The sequence below is a fragment of the Notolepis coatsorum genome (genome assembly GCF_963971535.1).
Source record: "Notolepis coatsorum genome assembly, chromosome: 10".
NCBI classification, from domain to species: Eukaryota; Metazoa; Chordata; class Actinopteri; order Aulopiformes; family Paralepididae; genus Notolepis; species Notolepis coatsorum.
The window spans coordinates 25,504,493-25,525,275 of NC_140174.1; the positions used below are offsets into that span (position 1 = coordinate 25,504,493).

Genomic DNA, 20,783 nt, shown 5'->3' on the forward strand with positions numbered 1-20,783 from the left:
CTGGGTGGCTGGCTCAATATCATCCTTGATTTCATTGAGTAAATCAAGAATAGCTTGAGCTAGCAACCTGTGTCTCCGGATGATTTCGGTCTCGCTTAAATCAAATAGTGATATTCTCCTTCTAAATATAATTTAGAATAACATTTGCATAGAAAGGGGAACATGTTCTGCCCATATTACCTCATTTAAATCGACGCAAATAGCACCGATGCACCGAGACGCAATGTTGAGGGGCAACGCAGTTACCACCTCATTTCACCCGTTCCTTTCCTTAGTATCGATATAAAAAATAATTTTAATTAAAAAAATCTTGACAATCCTATTTTGCTGCAATAATTTGTTTATTATATGGATCCCCATTAGTCCACACCCATGGGTGAAAGACTACTCTTCCTGGGGTCCGGACACATAACATAAAACTTTGGAGTAATAACAAAACAATAGAAACATAAAAAAAAAAACTTTAGCTTGAGTACATTCTCAATATCTGCAAAATCACAACACAAAAAGGCTCCAACCACAAATACAATACTAACTATTGAACAGACTGAAAACATTGTCTTATTAGATAAAAACAGATGATGTATATATATTGCTATTGCAGAAGTTGACAAGGTTTTCCGTTGGGGATGTGATGGGGATACTCCACCATCATCAACAGCAGCAACCGCAACCCCCGGACCCTCTTCTCCACTGTCAAGAAACTCCTACAACCCCCGGACAATAACTCACTCTCCTCCCCTGACCTCTGCAACTCGTTTCTCCTCTTCTTCAATAATAAAATATCTCTAATCAACAGCTCACTGACTGCCCGCGTCGCCAATTCCCCCACCCTCGCCCCCCCACTATCATTTTACCCCCACCTGACTCCATCCCGCCCACCCCTTTTACTGCCTTCGCCCCAGTCGACTCCTCCTTCATCATGGACCTCATGACCACCTCCAAGACCACTACCTGCTCCCTTGACCCCCTCCCCACTACTCTCACCAAAGCCTGCCTCCCTGCTCTCATCCCCCACCTCACCGCCCTTTTCAACCAGTCACTATCCCTAGGCCACGTCCCCTCCCCCTATAAACTTGCCACTGTCACCCCTGTCCTCAAAAAACCCACTCTCGACCCATCCAACCTCTCCAACTACCGCCCCATATCCAATCTTCCTTTTTTCTCCAAAACACTGGAACGCATTGCTGCCTCCCAACTCCACTCCCATCTCCAGTCCAACATCCTCTATGAACCCCTTCAGTCTGGCTTCCGTCCCGCTCACAGCACTGAAACTGCACTGGTTAAAGTCATCAACGACCTCCTCATCTCCGCTGATTCCGGTGCCCTCAACATCCTGATCCTACTCGATCTCAGTGCAGCCTTTGACACAGTGTGTCACTCCATCCTCCTCCAAAGGCTGCACCAACTGGGTGTTGAGGGCACAGCACTTGGCTGGTTCTCCTCCTACCTCACAGACCGACACCAATTCATCTCCCTCTCCGGCCACACCTTCTCCCCCTCCCCAGTCACACAGGGGGTCCCCCAAGGCTCAGTCCTTGGCCCCCTGCTCTTCATCTGCTACATTCTCTCCCTTGGTCACATCATCCGTAAATACCACCTCAACTTCCACTGCTACGCTGATGACACCCAAATCTACATCAGTACACAATCCCCCCACAGCCCACCCCTCAGTCACATCGAATCCTGCATTACCGAACTCCAAACTTGGATGACTCACAACTTCCTCAAATTGAACAGTGACGAGACGGAACTTCTCATTATTGGCACCAAAACCACCCTCACCAGATCCGGACCCATCATACTCACCATCAACGACTCCACCATCACCCCCTCCCCCCTAGTCCGAAACCTTGGTGTCCTCCTTGACCCCACCCTCTCATTTGACCCCCATGGCCGCTCCATCGTAAAAATATCCTACTTTCACCTCCGCAACATTGCAAAAATCCGTCACTGCCTCTCCCCCCCTGCTGCTGAATCCCTCATTCACGCCTTCATCTCCTCCCGCCTGGACTATTGCAACTCCCTCCTCACTGGTATCACCTCCCGCTCCCTCCATAAACTGCAAATGGTCCAAAATTCAGCCGCCCGCCTCCTCACTAACACCCGGTCCCGCGAACACATCACTCCTGTCCTCCACTCTCTCCACTGGCTCCCGATCAAACACGGCATAAACTTTAAAACACTACTCCTCACCTTCAAAGCCCCCCCCTACCTGACTGATCTCCTTCTTCCCTACCGCCCCACCCGTTCCCTCCGGTCCTCCTCCACTGCCTCCCTCACTGTCCCGACATCCAAACTTAAAAACTTTGGAGATCTTCTCTCGTACTGCACCCCGACTCTGGAACTCCCTCCCCCAGTCCATCAGAGACTCCCCTACACTCTCCACCTTCAAAGCTCGCCTCAAAACCCACCTGTTCTCCCTTGCCTTCAACCCCCCCTCCAACCTGATTGATGTCTGTCTCCAGTCTTTTTGTGCTATCATGCTGTCTTCCCTGTTCCCCCCATGGTCTCATGTTCCTTTTGTTTTTGTTTCTTTGTTGTTTCTTTGTTTTGTTTCTTTGCTTTTGTTTCTTTGTTTTTACATTTGCTCCCGACTATTGTCAGCGACTTCGGGTTATTGAGAAGCACTATATAAATTAAATTAATTATTATTATTATTATTTGCAATTGAAAAATGGTAATATATCGCAGTATTACAATATCATGACTAGTTCTTTATTGAGACAGTAGGAAGGCTGAGAGGGAGACAGTACTGTAGGGGACACAGGAGAGAAGGTTATTTATTGAGACAGTAGGAAGGCTGTGAGGGAGACAGTACTGTAGGGGACACAGGAGAGAAGGTTCTTTATTGAGACAGTTGGAAGGCTGAGAGGGAGACTGAGTAGGGGAGACACAGGAGAGAATGTTATTTATTGAGATAGTAGGAAGGCTGAGAGGGAGACGGAGTAGGGGAGACACAGGAAAGAAGGTTATTTATTGAGACATAGGAAGGCTGAGAGGGAGACTGAGTAGGGGACGTTGACAAGGTTTTCCGTTGGGGATGTGATTTGCAATTGAAAAACTGTAATAAATCGCAATATATCGCAGTATTACAATATCGTGACTAGTATCGTGACTGAGGCCTCGGGGGATTCCCACCCCTGTGAGGTCGTATGAGAACCTTTTTTGTATTAAGTGTTCCCATTAACAGGCCAGAAACAGAAAATGCACGTTTGAGTGTCTGCGCAGCAGTAAAAACTAGTGCTGTCAGGCCATACATTTTTTTTATCTAATTAATTACAGGATTTGTAATTAATTAATATTTTTAATCGCATAACCATTTTAGGCCTGATATTTTATATTCTATAATCATATTTAAAAAATGTGTCCGGATGGCAGAATTCAGTACTGTATCTACAAAACCTTCTGTTTAATCATATTCATTTGCTTAGATTTTTCAGGTCTGGTAAATTTTAGCATGGTGTTATTCACAGTAAAAAAAAAAAATTATAATAATAATAATAATAATAATAATAATAATAATAATAATTTTGAATTGATATTCTCATTTGGTTCATTACAATTTACTCAAGTCTAGTAACAGACACAGTATTTCTGACACTGGGAATTAGGGCTGACCTTAGAAGCTTTTTTTGGCAATCGAAGCTTCGGGGCCAAGCTTCGAGAGAGAGAAAAAAGTAATTTTTTTTTTTTTTTTTTTTTTTATCTTATGTTGTGGGACTTGTACAGCACTTTTTTAAAATGTGCTCTATAAATAAAGTGGATTGGATTAATTAATTAAGTAGCCCCTTTCGTGACTGTGACGCAGCCAACAAGGTTTCACTCGGTTGTGTGATTTAATTCAAGGTGGATCGCTGTTGTCGTTTGAACAACTTCAGATTTCATGGGAACTACCAATCCCCCAAATCAAGAATGTTTAAGATGAATGAAGTAAGATTTTGATTATTTGAAATATGGCCTGTGTAGACTAAACTATGCACAGAATTATGTCAGTCTACAAGGTCCGGATTCTACATGGTCCGGCAATGTAGACCTTGTAGACTCCACTACAGACCAATTATCAGTGAATGTTCATGCATTTTTAAGAAGGGCTACTTCCACAAAAAAACAAAGAACTCACCAAAACATCTCAGTAGCACCTTATCTAAATGTTCTATTTCATATATGGAGATTCATATTTATTTATGTATTGCATGCATTTCTACATTTCATTTCCTATTTTGTTTATTCATCCCAGTATCTTTCTTTCTTATGTGTGGAATTCTACAAGGCATGTAGGTGTATATGTGTTTGAGGATGATATCCTTCAAACAGGCAATAGTGATGATATAATTTGGGCAGTGCTGAGCTGGGTTACTTTCCTCCAGTGTATTTGTCCCCCGGCCCCACCCAATGGCGCACACACACACACACACACACACACACACACACACACACACACACACACACACACACACACACACACAAAAAAATATTAAATAAAAGTTTGTAAATGTTTATTCTACGTTCTTATGGAATGAATGACATTAAATAAATAAAATAATTTTAGTTAATTTTGAGTTAATTTTCATAACGTGATAATTTGCTGTGTAATTAATTAATCTAATTAATGCGATAAACTGACAGCCCCAGTAAAAACAGCTACATCGTGGTGACCTGTGTTGTCTCGTCCTTCGTCAGGTTTCAACGTCATCTTCCTGCCCTACGCTGACGATATTCGAACCCTGGATGTCCACGAGTGCCCCTCTGCCTCAGACACCCAGGTGGACAAGATGAAGGAGATCGTCTCCAAGCTGCGTTTCACATACAGGTACCATATTATACCACCGTTCATTCGCTACTGAGTAAACCTCTACTATTATGCACTTTGCTACTAAGGAATCTACCTTGCCTATATTACTACTATATTACTACAATGCTAATATGTCTAGATACTACTATGCGCTCAAGACTGTACCACTCAAGTTCAACACTGTTTGACGAACAATGTTACTTACCCTTCGCTGCCAGAGTTGTACCCTTCCTGCTGACTTGTTGTACAGAACTTGTACGTCGTTTTGGATAAAAGCATCAGCTAAATGTAAATGTAAACCGCACTTTAGGGTCAGACAGCTACCGCTCTTTGTCATACAAAATGAACATCGAACCATTAAGATGTGGTTATGTTTAATGAAATAAAAAAAGGCTTAGTCCCATTTAACTGGTGGAATATTTTGGTGTAAACACGACGAGTAGCCTGGATCCAGCGCCCTGACTCACTATCAGCAGTGCCCACTTCGTACAGATTCTCAGTCACCTGACAAGCCGAGGTCACACGTACAGAACGGCACCCTGGGAAAGCTCACGGTGCCTGTGTTGAAAGACGCTTGTAAGCAGTTTGGGGTTTGGACCAGCGGGACCAAGAAACAAAGAGCTAATCGACACTCTGATTGCTCAGCTGACTGTGTAAAATCAGCACTATTGTTATTAGTAGGCATTCTGGCGCAGGTCTGTGATAGCTACCGCTCTTTGTCATATCAAATTAATATCAAGGTATTAAGCGTCGTATTTTAAAGATGTGGTTATGTAAATAAATAAATAAAAAGGGTTTAGTCCCATTTAACCGGTGGAAAATTTTGTTGATTTATATCAAAAGTAGCATGGATCCCAGCACCCTGAGTCACTATCGGCAGTAATGGACTGCATTTATGGAGCTTTTATCCAAAGCGCTTTACAACTTTTTTTTTATCCACTTTTTCTCCCATTTTCTATATTTTTCTCCCATCCCAATTTCGTATCATCCAATTCAACCCTCCCCTGTCACGAACGCTGTTTCTTGCCTCCCACAAGCCGGCTGCAATGTGGACTAAGTCATACATAGCACAAGTCCCCTCCGGTACTTGAGGTAACAGCAGTCGCATCTTTTCACCTGCGCAGCTCGATCTCTCAGTGGCGAGGAGTAACGCGTGGGAGGCTCACGCTGCCCCCGACACTTCCTGATTCTACTGCGCAGGCGCACCAACCGACCTGTAGGAGTCGCTGTCCACAACGCCCGATCCCCACCCATCAGTTTCCCACCCCCTAATACGGCCAATGTGTATTAGTACGGATGACCAGCTAAACTGAAAACAATGTGGAGCGCTGGGCTCGAACAGGCGAACCCAGCGTCTCCGCATTCGTGGCGAGCGCCTTGCCCACTACGCCACGTAGCCGCCCCAAAGCGCTTTACAACTTAAGCCTCACATTCACCCATTCACTCACACATTCACTCACCGACGGCGACCATGCAAGGTGCCGACCTGCTCGTCAGGAGCAGTTAGGGGTTAGGTGTTGCTCAAAGACACTTTGACATGCTGCCGAGAGGAGCTGGAATCGAACCGGGAACCTTCTGATTACCAGACGACGGCTCTACCTCCTGAGCCACTGTCGCCCCGTGCCCACTTTGTACAGATTCTCTGTAATTTTTTAAAAGGGGGGTGGGGCACGACTGATCCAGGCTTGCTCCAGGCTTGCTCCAGGCTTGCTCCATGCTGTCTCCAACCTAACATGAAAGCAGTGTAGAAAGGGGAACGCAACATTACTCTACAGTCGAGACGAAGACCTTTGTATCTACTGAAGGGTTACGCTTTTGGAAAACAAATAAAAATGGTTTTCAGATTGACACCTGTGTGTCTTTGAAGTTCTACACTGCTGGGTTGTGAGTGGATTTCATGGGTCATGAAACTTGCTTAGGAATTATATATGAGTGTCTGTGTTTGCAGGATCGAAGCATTTGAGAACCCAGTCATTCAGCAGCACTACAGGAACCTGGAGGCCTTGGCTCTGGACATGATGGCTCCAGAATCTATAGAGGACTACACCAGTAAGACACACACACACACACACACACACACACAGAGACTTCAGGACTACGATTACACCTGTCCAATGTTCATAATCGCCACTTAAGGGAAGCGGTTTATTCTGGGAAACTGAATCTTACACTTTCCACTCTCACTCTCACTCAGTGCCTAAGGTGGAGCAGATGGACAAGCGATTGGGTCCCCTGGCCCAGGAGTTCAAGGACCTGGTCTACCCTGAAGGCTACAACCCAGAGAACAAGCCAGCCGCCAAGCGCAAAACAGGTCCGAGCTCAGAACATCTCAGAATAAACGCAGAGCTAATTTCACATACATGGGCTTTGACGTTTTCCTTCGTCGATGAGGACGTCAGGAGATTGAAGAAGGATCTAGTGAATTTTATAGGAACAGTGTACGGGAGAGGCCATTCCTGTGTCCAATGTGTGAACCATTCTGAATGATGTTTCAAGATAAGATGACATAAGATATTCCTTTATTGATCCTCTTGGAAATTCAGGCATCATAGCAGGAGGGGGGAGGGGAGGTACAGGTATAGGCAGGGTAATAGTAGAAAGATATAAATATAGGCAATAAAATTAGATCTGAACATAAAAATATGAGGACAAAATAAATGGTGTAAACAATATAATTAACTCTGAATATAAAAATATGAGGAAAATAAACGGTGTAAACGATATAATTAATTCTGAATATAAAAATGAGTTAAAATAAACAGTGTAAACAATATAATAACTGAATATAAAAATATGAGAAAAATAAACAGTGTAAGGGGGTGGTTGAGGCAAGAAGGAACAGGAGAAGGGATGTGAAGTTGGGGACCAAATTTCAAAGGAGTTTATTTTGTTAATGGATTTTTGTTGTGATCTTGTGTGTGTGTGTGTGTGTGTGTGTGTGTGTGTGTGTGTGTGTGCACACATGCAGCTGATGCAGGTGGTGGGGCTGAGAAGAAGCTTAAGGTGGAGATTCCGGAGGACGAGCTGAGGGCACACGTACAGAACGGCACCCTGGGAAAGCTCACGGTGCCTGTGTTGAAGGACGCCTGTAAGCAATTTGGGGTTCGGACCACCGGGACCAAGAAACAAGAGCTAATCGACGCTCTGGTTGCTCAGCTGAACAAATGAGTCTCAACTGTGTCAAATCAGCACTATTGTCATCATTAGTCATTCCAGCTCAGGTCTGTGATAGCTGTACCATGAACCTCTGCTACGCTGGCTATACATGTCTCCAAGTAATATGGTTAACTCAGTTGGAAGGGTTGTAGAGTTGAAATCCTTTATTGGCCATTTATACTTAGAATGTATATGTTTTGTTTGTTTTTGTAAATGCTGCTGGTGTTACTGGGTTTATGCTAGCTCTGGTTAGTCTGATAATTATGCAAGCCGTCATACATGTTATGTTGTTAACAAGATCACAGATGTTTAAGTTTAAGTGCATTAAGAATTGATTGCTTTATACAGCCTACTTGGCTAAGAAAAAAAACGTTCAATTGAAAAAGATGTTTGTTTGTTTTTCTTTTCCTAATCCTGCCTTTGTAATAAAAAATAAAACATTTCAATTGATTCCAATTAGGGATGCTCGATATTGGCTTTTTTACCGATACCGATATACAGATATTGTCCAACTCTTAATTTCCGATACCGATATACGCTCACTTAAAACAGCGCAGGTTCGTGGCTGCCACAGGCTTGCCCCTTGAGAGGATTCTCCGGCGCTGCAGCTGGACCCTACTCGTGCAGGCAGGCTTGGCCATTACATGTTTCAAGTTAATACATTGGAATTAGGGATGTCCGATATTATCGGCCGATATTGGCATTCAAATGTGATATCGGAAAATTATCGGTATCTGTTTAAAAAAAATATTTTCATAAAAAAGTATTCATAATTTCAGGTAATTAACATTACATATATCTTGTCATGGAATTAACAACATTATGCATACTTTTGACAATAAATAAAATCAGAATTTGTTCTTACTTGCTTGCCTGGGTAAATAAAGGTGAAATAAATGTAAACTTTTTTATTTTTTTTAAACCGATACCGATAATTTCCGATATCACATTTTAATGCCAATATCGGCCGATAATATCGGACATCCCTAATTCCAATGTATTATGGGTAAATGCAACGTTAAAGCAGTGCCAATGTAAGACTGACTTTACATTAAACGAACGACAATAATATAGTATAAAGTAGGGTATTATTTGGACTAAATAATGGTGTTGTCTCACCCTACTCGCATGTTGAGGGAGAGCACCATACATTATACACTGAGAAACCACGGCCGAGAGTGAGCTCTCCGGGAACAACCCCACTTTGCCGGTATCACAGGTAGGTAGTTGTAGAATGTAATACATTTCACACTAAACCCCTCCTTTATCTGTTCGCTGTTCTTCTTCTTTGGGTCGCAACCGTCCTCCGGTCTGACTTCCTGTGCTAACGTTTTAATCTACACTGCTGCCACCTGTCGTCACGGAGGGCAATTGCAGCCATTTTGTAAAAATTTAAACAAAAAAAAACAACAGGAAAAATACGGGAACAGGATGACGGCGGAAATGAAGGTTTGAAATACGGGACAATCCCGGCAAAAACGGGATGGTTGACAGCTATGCTTTAGAGCAGGGCGATAGACCACCAGCTCTGATTCCAAACTCTAAGCATAACCGACTTCGAAAGAGGGCCTAAGCATAACCAGTTCGAAACAAGGCGTACAGCCAGGACATTAATACAATTTTCAATCAATCAATCCAATAACACAGCGCCAGTTCGTGGCTGCCACAGGCTTGCCCCTTGAGAGGATTCAACGGCGCTGCAGCTGGACCCTATTGGCCTGTGTAGTGTATTGAGCTATGCGGGTACAGCCTGTACACACAGATATATACGTACAGGTAAGTAGTTCCGCGTGGCGGAATGTGGGAGGGGCCTATAACAGTAGTCTTGTGTTGTGGTGCTACTTGATGGAGGAAGAATATGGAGTGCGACTGTAAAGTGGACAGCGCCTGTACCGCCGAGTCCGCCTACTGCCTAGATGGGACAGACAAGTCTGACAATCCCGTTACAGGTGAGGAGTATGGAGAGTAGCCGTTGTCTTTTCGGACGTTTTATTCTGGGTGGTTACTTTCCGATGGACCACACTTGTGGCAGTATTATGTCTAATTGCGTTGTTGTCATTGGATCGTGACGATCGAACTGTAGGCTACTTGTATTGTATTTGTTGAGTTTTTAGTGAGTTCTGGACAATGAACACACCACTCAAAAACTATTGTTTTCGTGTAGGCTTTGGCTATTTTTAGATTTCTTTTTTTTACCTCCCCAGATAAGCTATTTGGGTCAAATGTAAGAGTTGTGTAAGTTGTGAACATTGCTTGCTACACTGTCTTTGTGTACCCCCCCCTTCTCTCTCCCTCTCTCACAACCCCCCCTTCTCTCTCCCTCTCACCCCCCCCCCCCTTCTATCTCCCTCTCTCACAACCCCCCCCCCCTTCTCTCTCACAACCCCCCCCCCCCCCCCCCCTTCTCTCTCTCCCCCCCCCCCCAGGTCTGTGGTTGAACCAACTCATTGGGCTGAATTTCAACACCGTCCTGACTGGAATTCTAACTGTAGTGGGGTATATCCTCTACAGATTCTCACAGGGTCAGTCCTGTTTTGAACTAATGAACTTGTGTTTTGTCATTATTCTGTGTGACAGATCCCCCTTCCACACACCAGCTACATTGCGTGTCTAATAAACGAACTATAGAGATGTTGTCTCTTGGTGATACTGAACTGTGTTGTTCCTCTGCAGCTCTCCCAGCGCTGATCCGATGGCCCATCCGTATCTTCTGCGCTCTCACTGGTGGGTTTAGTAGTCAGGAGGTCACCTCCAAGACAAATCCCAATCAACCATGTGTTGAAATGGCAATAAAGTTTTCTATCTATCTACTCCAGTCCATAAGTCCACTGTCACACCTCCTATGGTCAAGGTCAAGGGCCTTGGTTTGACGAGATGACAGTATAACCCTTTCCTTATTCCAAAATAACAATAAGTCGTTTTTTTGTCTGTATTACGAACAGCTTATAGTAGTTAAATAGTTAAGATGAACCTTTTTCAAGACATGTTTACTCTCAAATAGGAGGATGCCAACCGTTTTAAGCATTCAAACATGTTCTTCCTGTGCCCCAGGACAGTTCAGTCAGTATTTGTGAACATGCACCACTCTACTAAAGCTAGAAATCAGAGAATATGTGAATATTTAAAATGGGTGGTATTCCCCTCCTTTAACTACCACACTACCAAAATGGTTAACCCTTTCACTGCGACAATACAGAAGGTTAACCCTTTCACTGCCACACGACAAAGTGTTAACCCAACCGTCTGTAGTGTGGTAGTGAAAGGGTTAACCTTCTGTAGTGTGGTAGTGAAAGGGTTAAGCCTTTAGACTTAACCCCTGTGTGTTGTTTGGGTCTGTGGGACCTGTTTTCAATGTTTAATAAAAGGAAATAATGCAATTAATAATTTGTTCAATATTAGATTAGATTAAAATGTATTGTCAATATACAGCACAAGTATAATAATATATATAATAACGGAAATAAGTTTGGCATCCAACCAGATTGCAAATGTAACAATAAAGTGTAATAGTAATATACAATGTACAGGTGATTAAATTGGGTATAAAATATATAAATTAGTAATAGTGCTAATCAGATGTACAGAGTTGTAGTATTAATATGTACAGTGAAACAGGTATAAAGACACTATGGTAATAACTAATCAGTCATACTGGCCAGCAGCGTAACTAGTAAGAGACACATTGGCCTTGGCCTCATTTTATTTATACATTTTTTCTGTGGAGAACATAAATAAAATTTATATTGCATACATGGTAGAAAGTGTGGCAATTGTAGAAGTAAACATGGTAAGATTTAAACAAAAGTTTACTATACGAATAGAATAGAATGGAAATACTTTTATTATCCCGTGGGAAATTTGACACTGCAAATCGCTCAACATTTAAACATTTAGACAGGACAGGTCACAAATTAGAATAATAACACAAATCAATCAAGTTGCCTAGGATAAGAGTAGAGTAAAATAGAATAAGAATGAAATAAAATATACAGAAATAAATACAGTACAAATATACTGAGCATGGGGGAAGGGGGGAGGTACAGTTAGTAAAAAACAACACAGCAGTGTAAACAATTTGGTCAATATAATTTAACTATCTAACTAAATGAAATATATATTCACAGTGTCACATAAGGTGCAGTATGCTTCAGGTAGTGTATTGTCCTCCTTGGGTTCCTATTAGTCCAAGGTCAATGTCTGGCAGCCGTCGCTGCCCCCTGTTTTGGAGCCTGGAGGCCGCTAGTCGCCGCTAGCCAGAGGCCGCTATACCTTTACTGTCTGCCTCCACCTTGTTTCTTTTATATTTGTTCAAGATGTATTCCATTCATATTGATTATGGGATTTATTTTCTTATCACAGAAAAACAAATAGCACTTGTATTGCTAAATGTGATCTAGCAGAGGTAAATCTAGAAATCCATGCTGTCCTAGATAGCCTGTAATATAGATAAAGTTGACATCTGTATGTTTTTTTTTTCTTTTTTTTTTTTTTACAATAATGTGGCTTTATTGTTTTAAAATCCCAATAACCACGCAAACATTGGGTGAGTATCACAAACACCACACAATTACAGTTACATAATTTTTATTCCACACAAGGCTTTCTTCCCTCTCAGATGTTTGTGTTACAATGTTTAAACCTTATATAATTATCACCTTTGGATATACAGTAGGTGGTGAATTTAAATCAAATGTAATTATTTTTTCTTTTCTTTTTTATGACGTTTTTTTTATCTGTTTCAGGCCTGTCATCCCTATGGAGCTGGGTGAGCCGTATTGTTGGAACTGTCCGTGGTACATGAAATAATATTTATTCTTAAATTTCTAGAATCTTTGTTACTTTATGAACTAATCAGACATTTTGTATGTTATATTATAAGACTAGAGGATTGACGCTGAATATTTTTCTTCATATTTCAGGCATACAGACCTTATTCAAGTGGTTGTCCGGTATTTGGACGTTTACCGTGGGTAAGTAAATATTCTCATTCAGTACGGTTAGTATTTACTCTCTTAAAGGGGTATTTCACATTATTATTATTATTATTATTATTATTCTGTCCCAGCAATCACAGCAGTTGAGAACTATTCACTGTCTATAAATCAATTTACAAACGTCTATATTCTACTAACTATCCCTCCATAAATCTTTAGACTATGCTATTTATTTATTTTCACCGAGCTGTAATTGTGACAAAGATTCCCTTGGATGACATCACATGAGGACAAATTGAAACTCATTAACTCAATATCTTGCGAGTCGTTGGTTTGTGCAAGACTGTTTACCGTTGTGAGATATGTGTTAGATTGTGTGCGAAACACATCAGCGTTGTTATTTTGTTGAAATGCCCCTTTGAACTGGTCGTGGTGGTTTATTTTACAGCGATAAATGATTTGGAAGTAGAATCCGCAGACCGAGATATAATTTAGACCTCTATATCGATCCTTTACGATCTGACAAAGATCCATGGTGGGTCAAAAAGTTGTCATAGTTGTTCAATAGATACGTCTAAATCGGGCGTTCTCACCGTTTTGATGACTGAGTGCCAATTTATGGAGTCAACATTGGATTGAGGGCCACCCAAGAAACATACATGACTCGCGATATGCCTAGTTGCCATGCAACCACTAGCCTAGCAAGCTTTCAACAAGCTGTCATTCCTAATTTGACAGTTTAGCCCAGGGGCCGCTGTTTTACCTTCTTAAAAGCACAGTACTGGGTGATGTTGTAGGATGGTAAACACATTTTTTTAGTTAAGTATTGTGTGATTTTGTGTGAAGGGTGGACTAGCAAAGTAAGATTTTCATTGTACGGCAAACTGTCTGTTTAACTGTGCACATGACAATAAACAATCTTGAATCTTGAATGGTTCTATGAAGTCTATTCTATTCCACTGTATTTTATATTCTAATTTAGTGTATACTCTACTACTAAATCCTGCACAATTGTACAGCCCTGTCCTATATTATATTCTATTGTACTTTTATTCTAATTTAGTTTATATATTCCATTTAATTTTCCTTTTAATTCTGTTAACTCATTCTGCGCCACAGGTCGGGGCACCAGAAGGCGCTATTACGCCAGCACTGTAAGTCAATGGGGCGCTTTGTTCACTTGCGAGTGCTTAAAATATATCTTATATTATATCTATGGGTCTAATACACCCGTCGATTGTCAGTGAGTTGCTTCCAGTCAACATGCACAAAACAGATTGTTTTTTCATCCGTGCATTTCCGTTTTATACCGTTTTGAATATGAATAGTTTTGGTGATTCTTAGTAATCCCAGGAAAAGACGTGATAATAGCCCTTTAGTGGAATACACTAAACACGTTGTCATGTTTCGCCTGATTATCGAATCTTCCTGAAATCAACGCTAGATTATCATTATTATCCTTCCTCATGCAAAAATGAAATGGCCCTCGTAGCGCGAGGCTCCCCCAGTTCCCTCCTGCACCCAACGGCACACACACACACAGCCGTGATTGCGGTAGAAATAAATATCAGATCAACGCAAGATTTTATATATAGAGTCCTTACCTGGTATCTGATGTAATGCAAAAGAAATAATCCAATTATCTGATCGCCATTCCAAATACTGCTTGTGGAGGTCCATCCCACATTACAGAGCGTTACACATGAACGGGCAGGCGGGGTTACTGTTCCATGCCATCGTTGTATAGGCCTACCTCGCCTGAGTATTTAAACCCCACCCGCACGGCTCGGATCGTTCCAGAAAAGAAACTACACCATTTCTAATGGAGTGTACTACCAGATGGAAGGCGTAGGCGGTATTTGCCCTTTTGCGAGCTCAGACTGGGGCTGGGCGATAAAACGATAACGATAACTATCGCGATAAATTATTTCCTCGAAATAAACATGAAACGTGGTCGCAAAGTTTCGATATATCGATTTTCCAAGCTTGGATATGAGCACACGCACTAACAACCAATCAGTGAAGGAGATGGCCGACAGCGAAGGAGACCCGCTACCTCTGCCTCTGGGTAGTAAACAAGGCTGGCTAGGATAATTAGCTTGCACGCCGCTATTTTATAGTTTACGTGCCGAGTGGGTGTGTGGCGTGAATTCTGAGGCCACGGTTAGAGTAGTGTGGGGTATGCGGTGGACGTCGTTGCAATGTATTGGGGCGGAACAGAGTATTTTATGGTGATAGTTAGTACATTGTCATGGGATACACCGCTTGCTCTGGCTAACTGCTAACGTGCGCGGACTGATGACGACATCAACTCGAGACGTTCACAGCAGCAAAACAACACATTAGAAACAAGGCTGGCTAGGATAATTAGCTTGCACGCCGCTATTTTATAGTTTACGTGCCGAGTGGGTGTGTGGCGTGAATTCTGAGGCCACGGTTAGAGTAGTGTGGGGTATGCGGTGGACGTCGTTGCAATGTATTGGGGCGGAACGGAGTATATTATGGTGATAGTTAGTACATTGTCATGGATACACCGCTTGCTCTGGCTAACTGCTAACGTGCGCGGACTGATGACGACATCAACTCGAGACATTCGCAGCAGCAAAACAAGTCTATTAATAGCCCGTCCATCGGCGCCGGGCATAAGAAGTTAATTAAACTTGACAGAAATTATATCGACGATAATTATAGATATCGAATTATATGAAAATTATTTAATAATTTTATCGCGATAACGTTTTTGGCCATATCGCCCAGCCCTAGCTCAGACCCATTCCCAATGATAACATCAGGCTGGATGGATGAAAATGAATGGATATCGCTAATAAAAGAAATAACGAAAACCGACTATACTCGTGATTGGCGCTGAACGGTCGGCGAATTAACCCGACTATCATCGGGTCTGGCGTTGAATGAGTTAATGTTGCACCAAACCACCAAAACAAATTCCTTGTATGTGCAAACTTACTTGGCAATAAAAGAGCTTTCTGATTCTGATTTGGAACCGGACCAAATATAACGCATGCACAATATACACCATAACAACTCATCGCGGGGGCGGCCAGGTGGTGCAGTGGGCAAGGCACTCACCACCAATGCTGGAGACGCTGGGTTCGCGTGTTCGATCCCAGCTCTTCACATTGTTTTCAGTTTGGCTGGTCGTCCGTACTAATACAATTGGCAGTATTAGAGGGTGGGAAAGCTGATGGGTGGGTCCTGGGCGTTGTAAACAGAAAAATACTCCTACAGTTCGGTCGGGGCGCCTGCTCAGCGAAGGAAGGATCTGGAGGGAGGTAGTGCGACCTTCCACACGTTACACTCTCCCAGTGAGAATCTGAGCTGCCAGGCTGGCTGCCGGCTGGCTGCGCATGTGTCGGAGGATAGCATGTGATAGTCTCCGGCCTCCCGGACCAACAGTAGGGGGGGTGCGCAACAACCAGGAAGGGAGTTGGGAATTGGCATAACGACTAACGGTGGGATGGGAGAACAATCGGAAAAAGAGGAGGGGGAAAAAAGATAGTAAAAAAAATAAAAAATCATCGCAGGCCGCCAGAAACGCTTCCGAGGGGCCGCCACTGGCCCGCAGGTCGTACTTTGAGAATGCCTGGTCTAAATGACACCTCGGTGTGCGGGTTCTACTTCCAAATCATGCAAACCACTGCCAATTTTCATATCGTTAAACCTTTGCTCTAACAGTAAATGGCCCACGTTAACTGTTCCAATCTGTTCCTGCGTCATCAGCCGTGTTCTCTAAACTCAGGTCGCTGCCTGTCGTCATCAAGACCATCGCAGGTAGGTTTACCTCAGTGTTCCTTTCCTTTCCCTCACTTTCATCCCTTTCTTTTTTTGTTTGCCACACTATCCTTTCCCGTCTTTCATGTGCATCACTTTTTCATAGATTTCTTTTTTGTATGGCACACTTTCCCAAAACACACTTTCCCTCCCATGTACTGTACATGTCGAAATACTTCCCAAAGGTCAGTGAATACCACGCCCACAACACCAGAGGGAGTTCCACAAATCATGTGCAACCCAGATTCGGCACAAACAAGGGACTAAACACATTTCGCAATTATGCCACAACAATGTGGAACGCCCTACCCACAGCCATAAAAAGATGTGAATCCCTACCCACATTCAAAACCGCTCTTAAAGAGCACCTATGGGAGGCTGCAATTCGAAACTGGCCACCGTAAATGTCCAACCCCCCCCACCCCCTCCTAATAGACAGTTTCCTCCCCACCGTATGTATATTTTTTCTCCCACCCGCCCACCCCCTCCTAATGTACAGTCTTCTCCCCATTATGTATATATTCTCTGTTAGGATCTATGGGTAACATCACTGTATATTTGCATAATCGTATATGTCACAATTCACAAATGTAACAGTACTAGGGCTGGGCGATTCTTGCTAAAATGTTAATCACGATTTTTCTCTAAGAATTGAGATCACGATTCTTATTTCTTCAATAAAATCATTTAAAAATATATATATTTATAACTTCTTTTTTATATAAAAACTTAGAAATGAGATTGCATAGGTCTATGAATCGAGATTGCAATTTTTTTTGATGAATTGCCCAGCCCTAAACAGTACTATATACCTGTATCTGTATGTCATGTATGTTGTGTATGTCATAAATGTCACTATGAATTGAAAATGGGGGACCCTGATGTAAACAAGACGAAAGTCTTTCTCTGGTCTGCATCCCCTTAACAGTTGTGTGTATTGAGCCATACTGTATTGTACCCATTCTGCAATCTGTTAAATAAAGTTTTCATTCATTCATTCATTCATTCATTCATTCATTCATTCATTCATTCCCATACTTAGGAGCACTCACCAATGTCATGTGGTGGCTAGAGTCGGTGAACACTGCGCAGCAACACGGCAGAAGTGAGTGTGAAAAGTCTTCTGTCTTCATACAGGGTATCAGCGGGGTAATAAATAGTCTTAAAAAGTATTAAATTCCATTAAATATACCAATTGTACACCACAGATACCACAAATTCTTCTATGAAAGAGAGACATCAAGAGGTTTTGTTTCAGATTTTTATCATCAATTACTAACGTCCTCATATGAAACCCTCCACCTAGACTCCGTCTGGAGGAGGGATATACCAGACCTGGAAAGTGATTTTGATTGGCAAGAAGCCTGGGCAAATATTCGATTCACATCAAGGAACCCGGACCATCAACAAATCAATCTTAACTATATTCACAGGACATACTTGACTCCTATAAGACTGAAAAAAATGGGTCTTATACAAGACTCCAAATGCTCCTTATGTACAAATGGGGACGAGGGGACATTTATGCACATGTACTGGGACTGCCCACCAGTTAAGATATTCTGGAAAGAGGTGACCCAGCAACTATCAAATCTCTTAACTTGGAATATACCTGTACACCCCTCTGTACTACTGCTGAATGATGTTTTTGAGTGTGCAGTACATCCACAGCTAAAGAGATTGGTTTTATCGGGTATCACAGTGGCTAAAAAGCTGATAGCATCACGATGGTTCCAACCGGAAAAAATTTGCTGAAAGGTCTGGATTATTACATATCTTGATGTGATCTATCAAGAAATATCTACAGCAAGAATTTTGGGTCTCAATGAATCCAAAATGACATTGTGGTTAGAAGTGGTGGAGAAAATAAAAGCTAGCATATAATTGTAATGTCTGGTTAGGAGCGAGGGAAAATGGATGGATTATCCAATGGGGGGTCCGGAAGGGGGGGGTACGAGCTGGAGCATATGTGTGTAGGTTTTTAGATAACAGGTATTAAGGGTATATCCTATATAAGACAATTAACTAAAATGTGATTTCATTGGATGTGCACTGACAACTAATGCTTGTATATCTTATCGTGTGTTGTCATGTTTGTTCATGCGTTTGTTTAAAAAATAATAAAAAAATAAAATACAAAAAAAAAGTATAAAATTCCTAATTCTCGATTTAAGGTGTTAAAAGGTATTAAAACGTCTTACATTTAATTTGCACAGATATTACATTTTGGGGGGAGCAGCCCGGCTGTGTGAAGATGAAATAATATTAAATATATGATAAGTCGTTTTCTGTGGGGCGACCAGGAGCTTGGTGCAGCCGCCAGTTCAGTGTCGCTATAATCTTTATTTTGCTAGTATGGTCATGAAATTTGTATTAAATTGTGCTCTAAGTGGTATTAAAAAGGTATTAAAAAGTCTTACATTTAAAGTTAACTTAAAGTTTTTTCACCTTTTTCTATGGGAACATACTTTTGATCAAAGAATCCTCAACTGTGCCATCGTTCTTCATCACCCTTTGGACCTCTGCCCTTTCACATCAGGAAGTTTATAATAATCTACTCCATGTTTATTTTCTCTCCAGAGCCCATCAAAGATGAATCCCCAGATATGGATCGGTCTTCCCGGACCAGCAGCGCCCCCCTGGCCAAAAGCCCCAACTCCTCCACCCCCTACAGTCTCAAAGAGCCGAGCCTGAGGCTGATCCTCCTGGGGCCCTCCGGTGGGGGACGTACCTCACTGGCCGACAGCTTGCTGGGCTGCCAAGCGGCCCAGGCTGGGGCAACTATACCTCCCCTGACGGAGAGCACCCAACGAAGGGCGGTGATAGACGGCATGGAGGTGACACTAGTTGACACCCCAGATTTGCTGGGGCCATCGCTGGGGGCCAGTAAGAGAGCCTGGGAGGCCCTCAGGAGCCTCCGGCTCGCCAGCCCCGGACCCCACGCCATCCTGCTGGTGATCCGAGCTCCATACTCTAGCGAAGGGGTCGACCAGGACGTTGCGGAGGCCATAAGAGTCGCTCTGGAGCTCTATGGAGGCGGAGTCGCAAGCCACATAGTCCCGGTGCTCACCTACGCCGACTGTCTGGGTCAGGGGTGCTCTCTGGCAGGGCTGCTGGAAGTAGACACCGGAGCGCTGAGGACGGCTCTGTCCCTCTGCAGCCAGAGGGCTGAGCTGGTGGACAACGGCCCAGACTGCCCCCCGGAGGAGCGGAGCGCCACGTGCAGGCGGCTGGTGGAGCGAGTGGTGGAGATGAGGGCCCTGAGGGGCCACTTCAGCCACGAGCTGCAGAGGAGGGAGGAGCATGTCGTGGAGGAGCTGCTGGCCGACATGGCCTCTGCGCTGGCTAGGAAACTGGGACACGTTTAAATGGAGGAGAGAGGGGGGAGATGGTGTGAGTGTGCGTGTGTGTGTGTGTTTGCTTGCAATTGTGAGGGAGCCTTGTACTGTATGTGAGAAAGTAGCATGCAAGTGTGTGTGTGCGTGTGTTTGCATGCATACTGTATGTGGGGGCACTGTGTGTGTACTGTGTATGTGTTTGCCTGCATGCGTGAGGCATTTATGTATGTGAGTGAGGACGGACATCGGGGGAGATTCATTCAAGTGTTAAATGCACAATCTTTTTAAGTGCACGGGTTACTGGTTTGCCTCTGGTATTTTTGTCACTCTGTGGGTTTGTCTCTGTCCACATGAATTCACTACTGCTGCCTGGACTTTGTATGGGACTCTTGGACATACCGCGGATGCCTTTGGTTAACTCTTGTGTATATTGGTCAGTTACATTTTGTTTTGTTATAGTGTAATATTGTTGTGACAGCGCTGTGTTGCCGCATTTATGGGCTTACTATTGCAGTCTGCTGGAGTCTTGTTTTTCAACATAGGCCAGCCCCTCACTCTCTCACTGATCCCCTTCTATCTTTTCATTATTTATAAGAACCTAACTTTAAAAATTGATCAAATATAATAAAATTGTGGCGGCTGAGTGGCGCAGTGGGCAAGGTGCTCGCCACTAACGCAGGAGACGCTGGTATCGAGCCCAGCTCTCTGCATTGCTACCAGCTTGGCCGGTCGTCATACTAACACAATTGGCAGTGTTAGAGGGTGGGA

General features: G+C 43.1%; 2 protein-coding genes across 3 annotated transcripts in view; both read left to right on the forward strand.

Annotated features, from left to right (window-relative positions):
* xrcc6 (X-ray repair complementing defective repair in Chinese hamster cells 6) overlaps nucleotides 1–8,393 on the forward strand; it is a 36,955-nt gene extending 28,562 nt beyond the window's left edge. For both annotated transcript variants that reach the window (XM_084322672.1, XM_084322671.1), the window contains exons 10-13: nucleotides 4,684–4,813; nucleotides 6,744–6,844; nucleotides 6,990–7,106; nucleotides 7,764–8,393. In XM_084322672.1, coding sequence (XP_084178798.1) covers nucleotides 4,684–4,813; nucleotides 6,744–6,844; nucleotides 6,990–7,106; nucleotides 7,764–7,963 — 548 coding nt within the window. In that variant the 3' untranslated portion in view covers nucleotides 7,964–8,393. The remainder of the gene's footprint in view (nucleotides 1–4,683; nucleotides 4,814–6,743; nucleotides 6,845–6,989; nucleotides 7,107–7,763) is intronic.
* A 1,393-nt stretch (nucleotides 8,394–9,786) lies between these two features.
* LOC311235504 (GTPase IMAP family member 1-like) lies at nucleotides 9,787–20,045 on the forward strand (the record flags this gene model as incomplete). The annotated part of the gene is made up of 6 exons (XM_084322972.1): nucleotides 9,787–9,900; nucleotides 10,378–10,473; nucleotides 10,625–10,675; nucleotides 12,694–12,744; nucleotides 16,627–16,677; nucleotides 19,258–20,045. The coding sequence occupies exons 1-6, from the start codon at nucleotides 9,810–9,812 to the stop codon at nucleotides 20,043–20,045; spliced, it is 1,128 nt and encodes a 375-aa protein (XP_084179098.1). The 5' UTR covers nucleotides 9,787–9,809.
* Nucleotides 20,046–20,783: the final 738 nt, after the last annotated feature.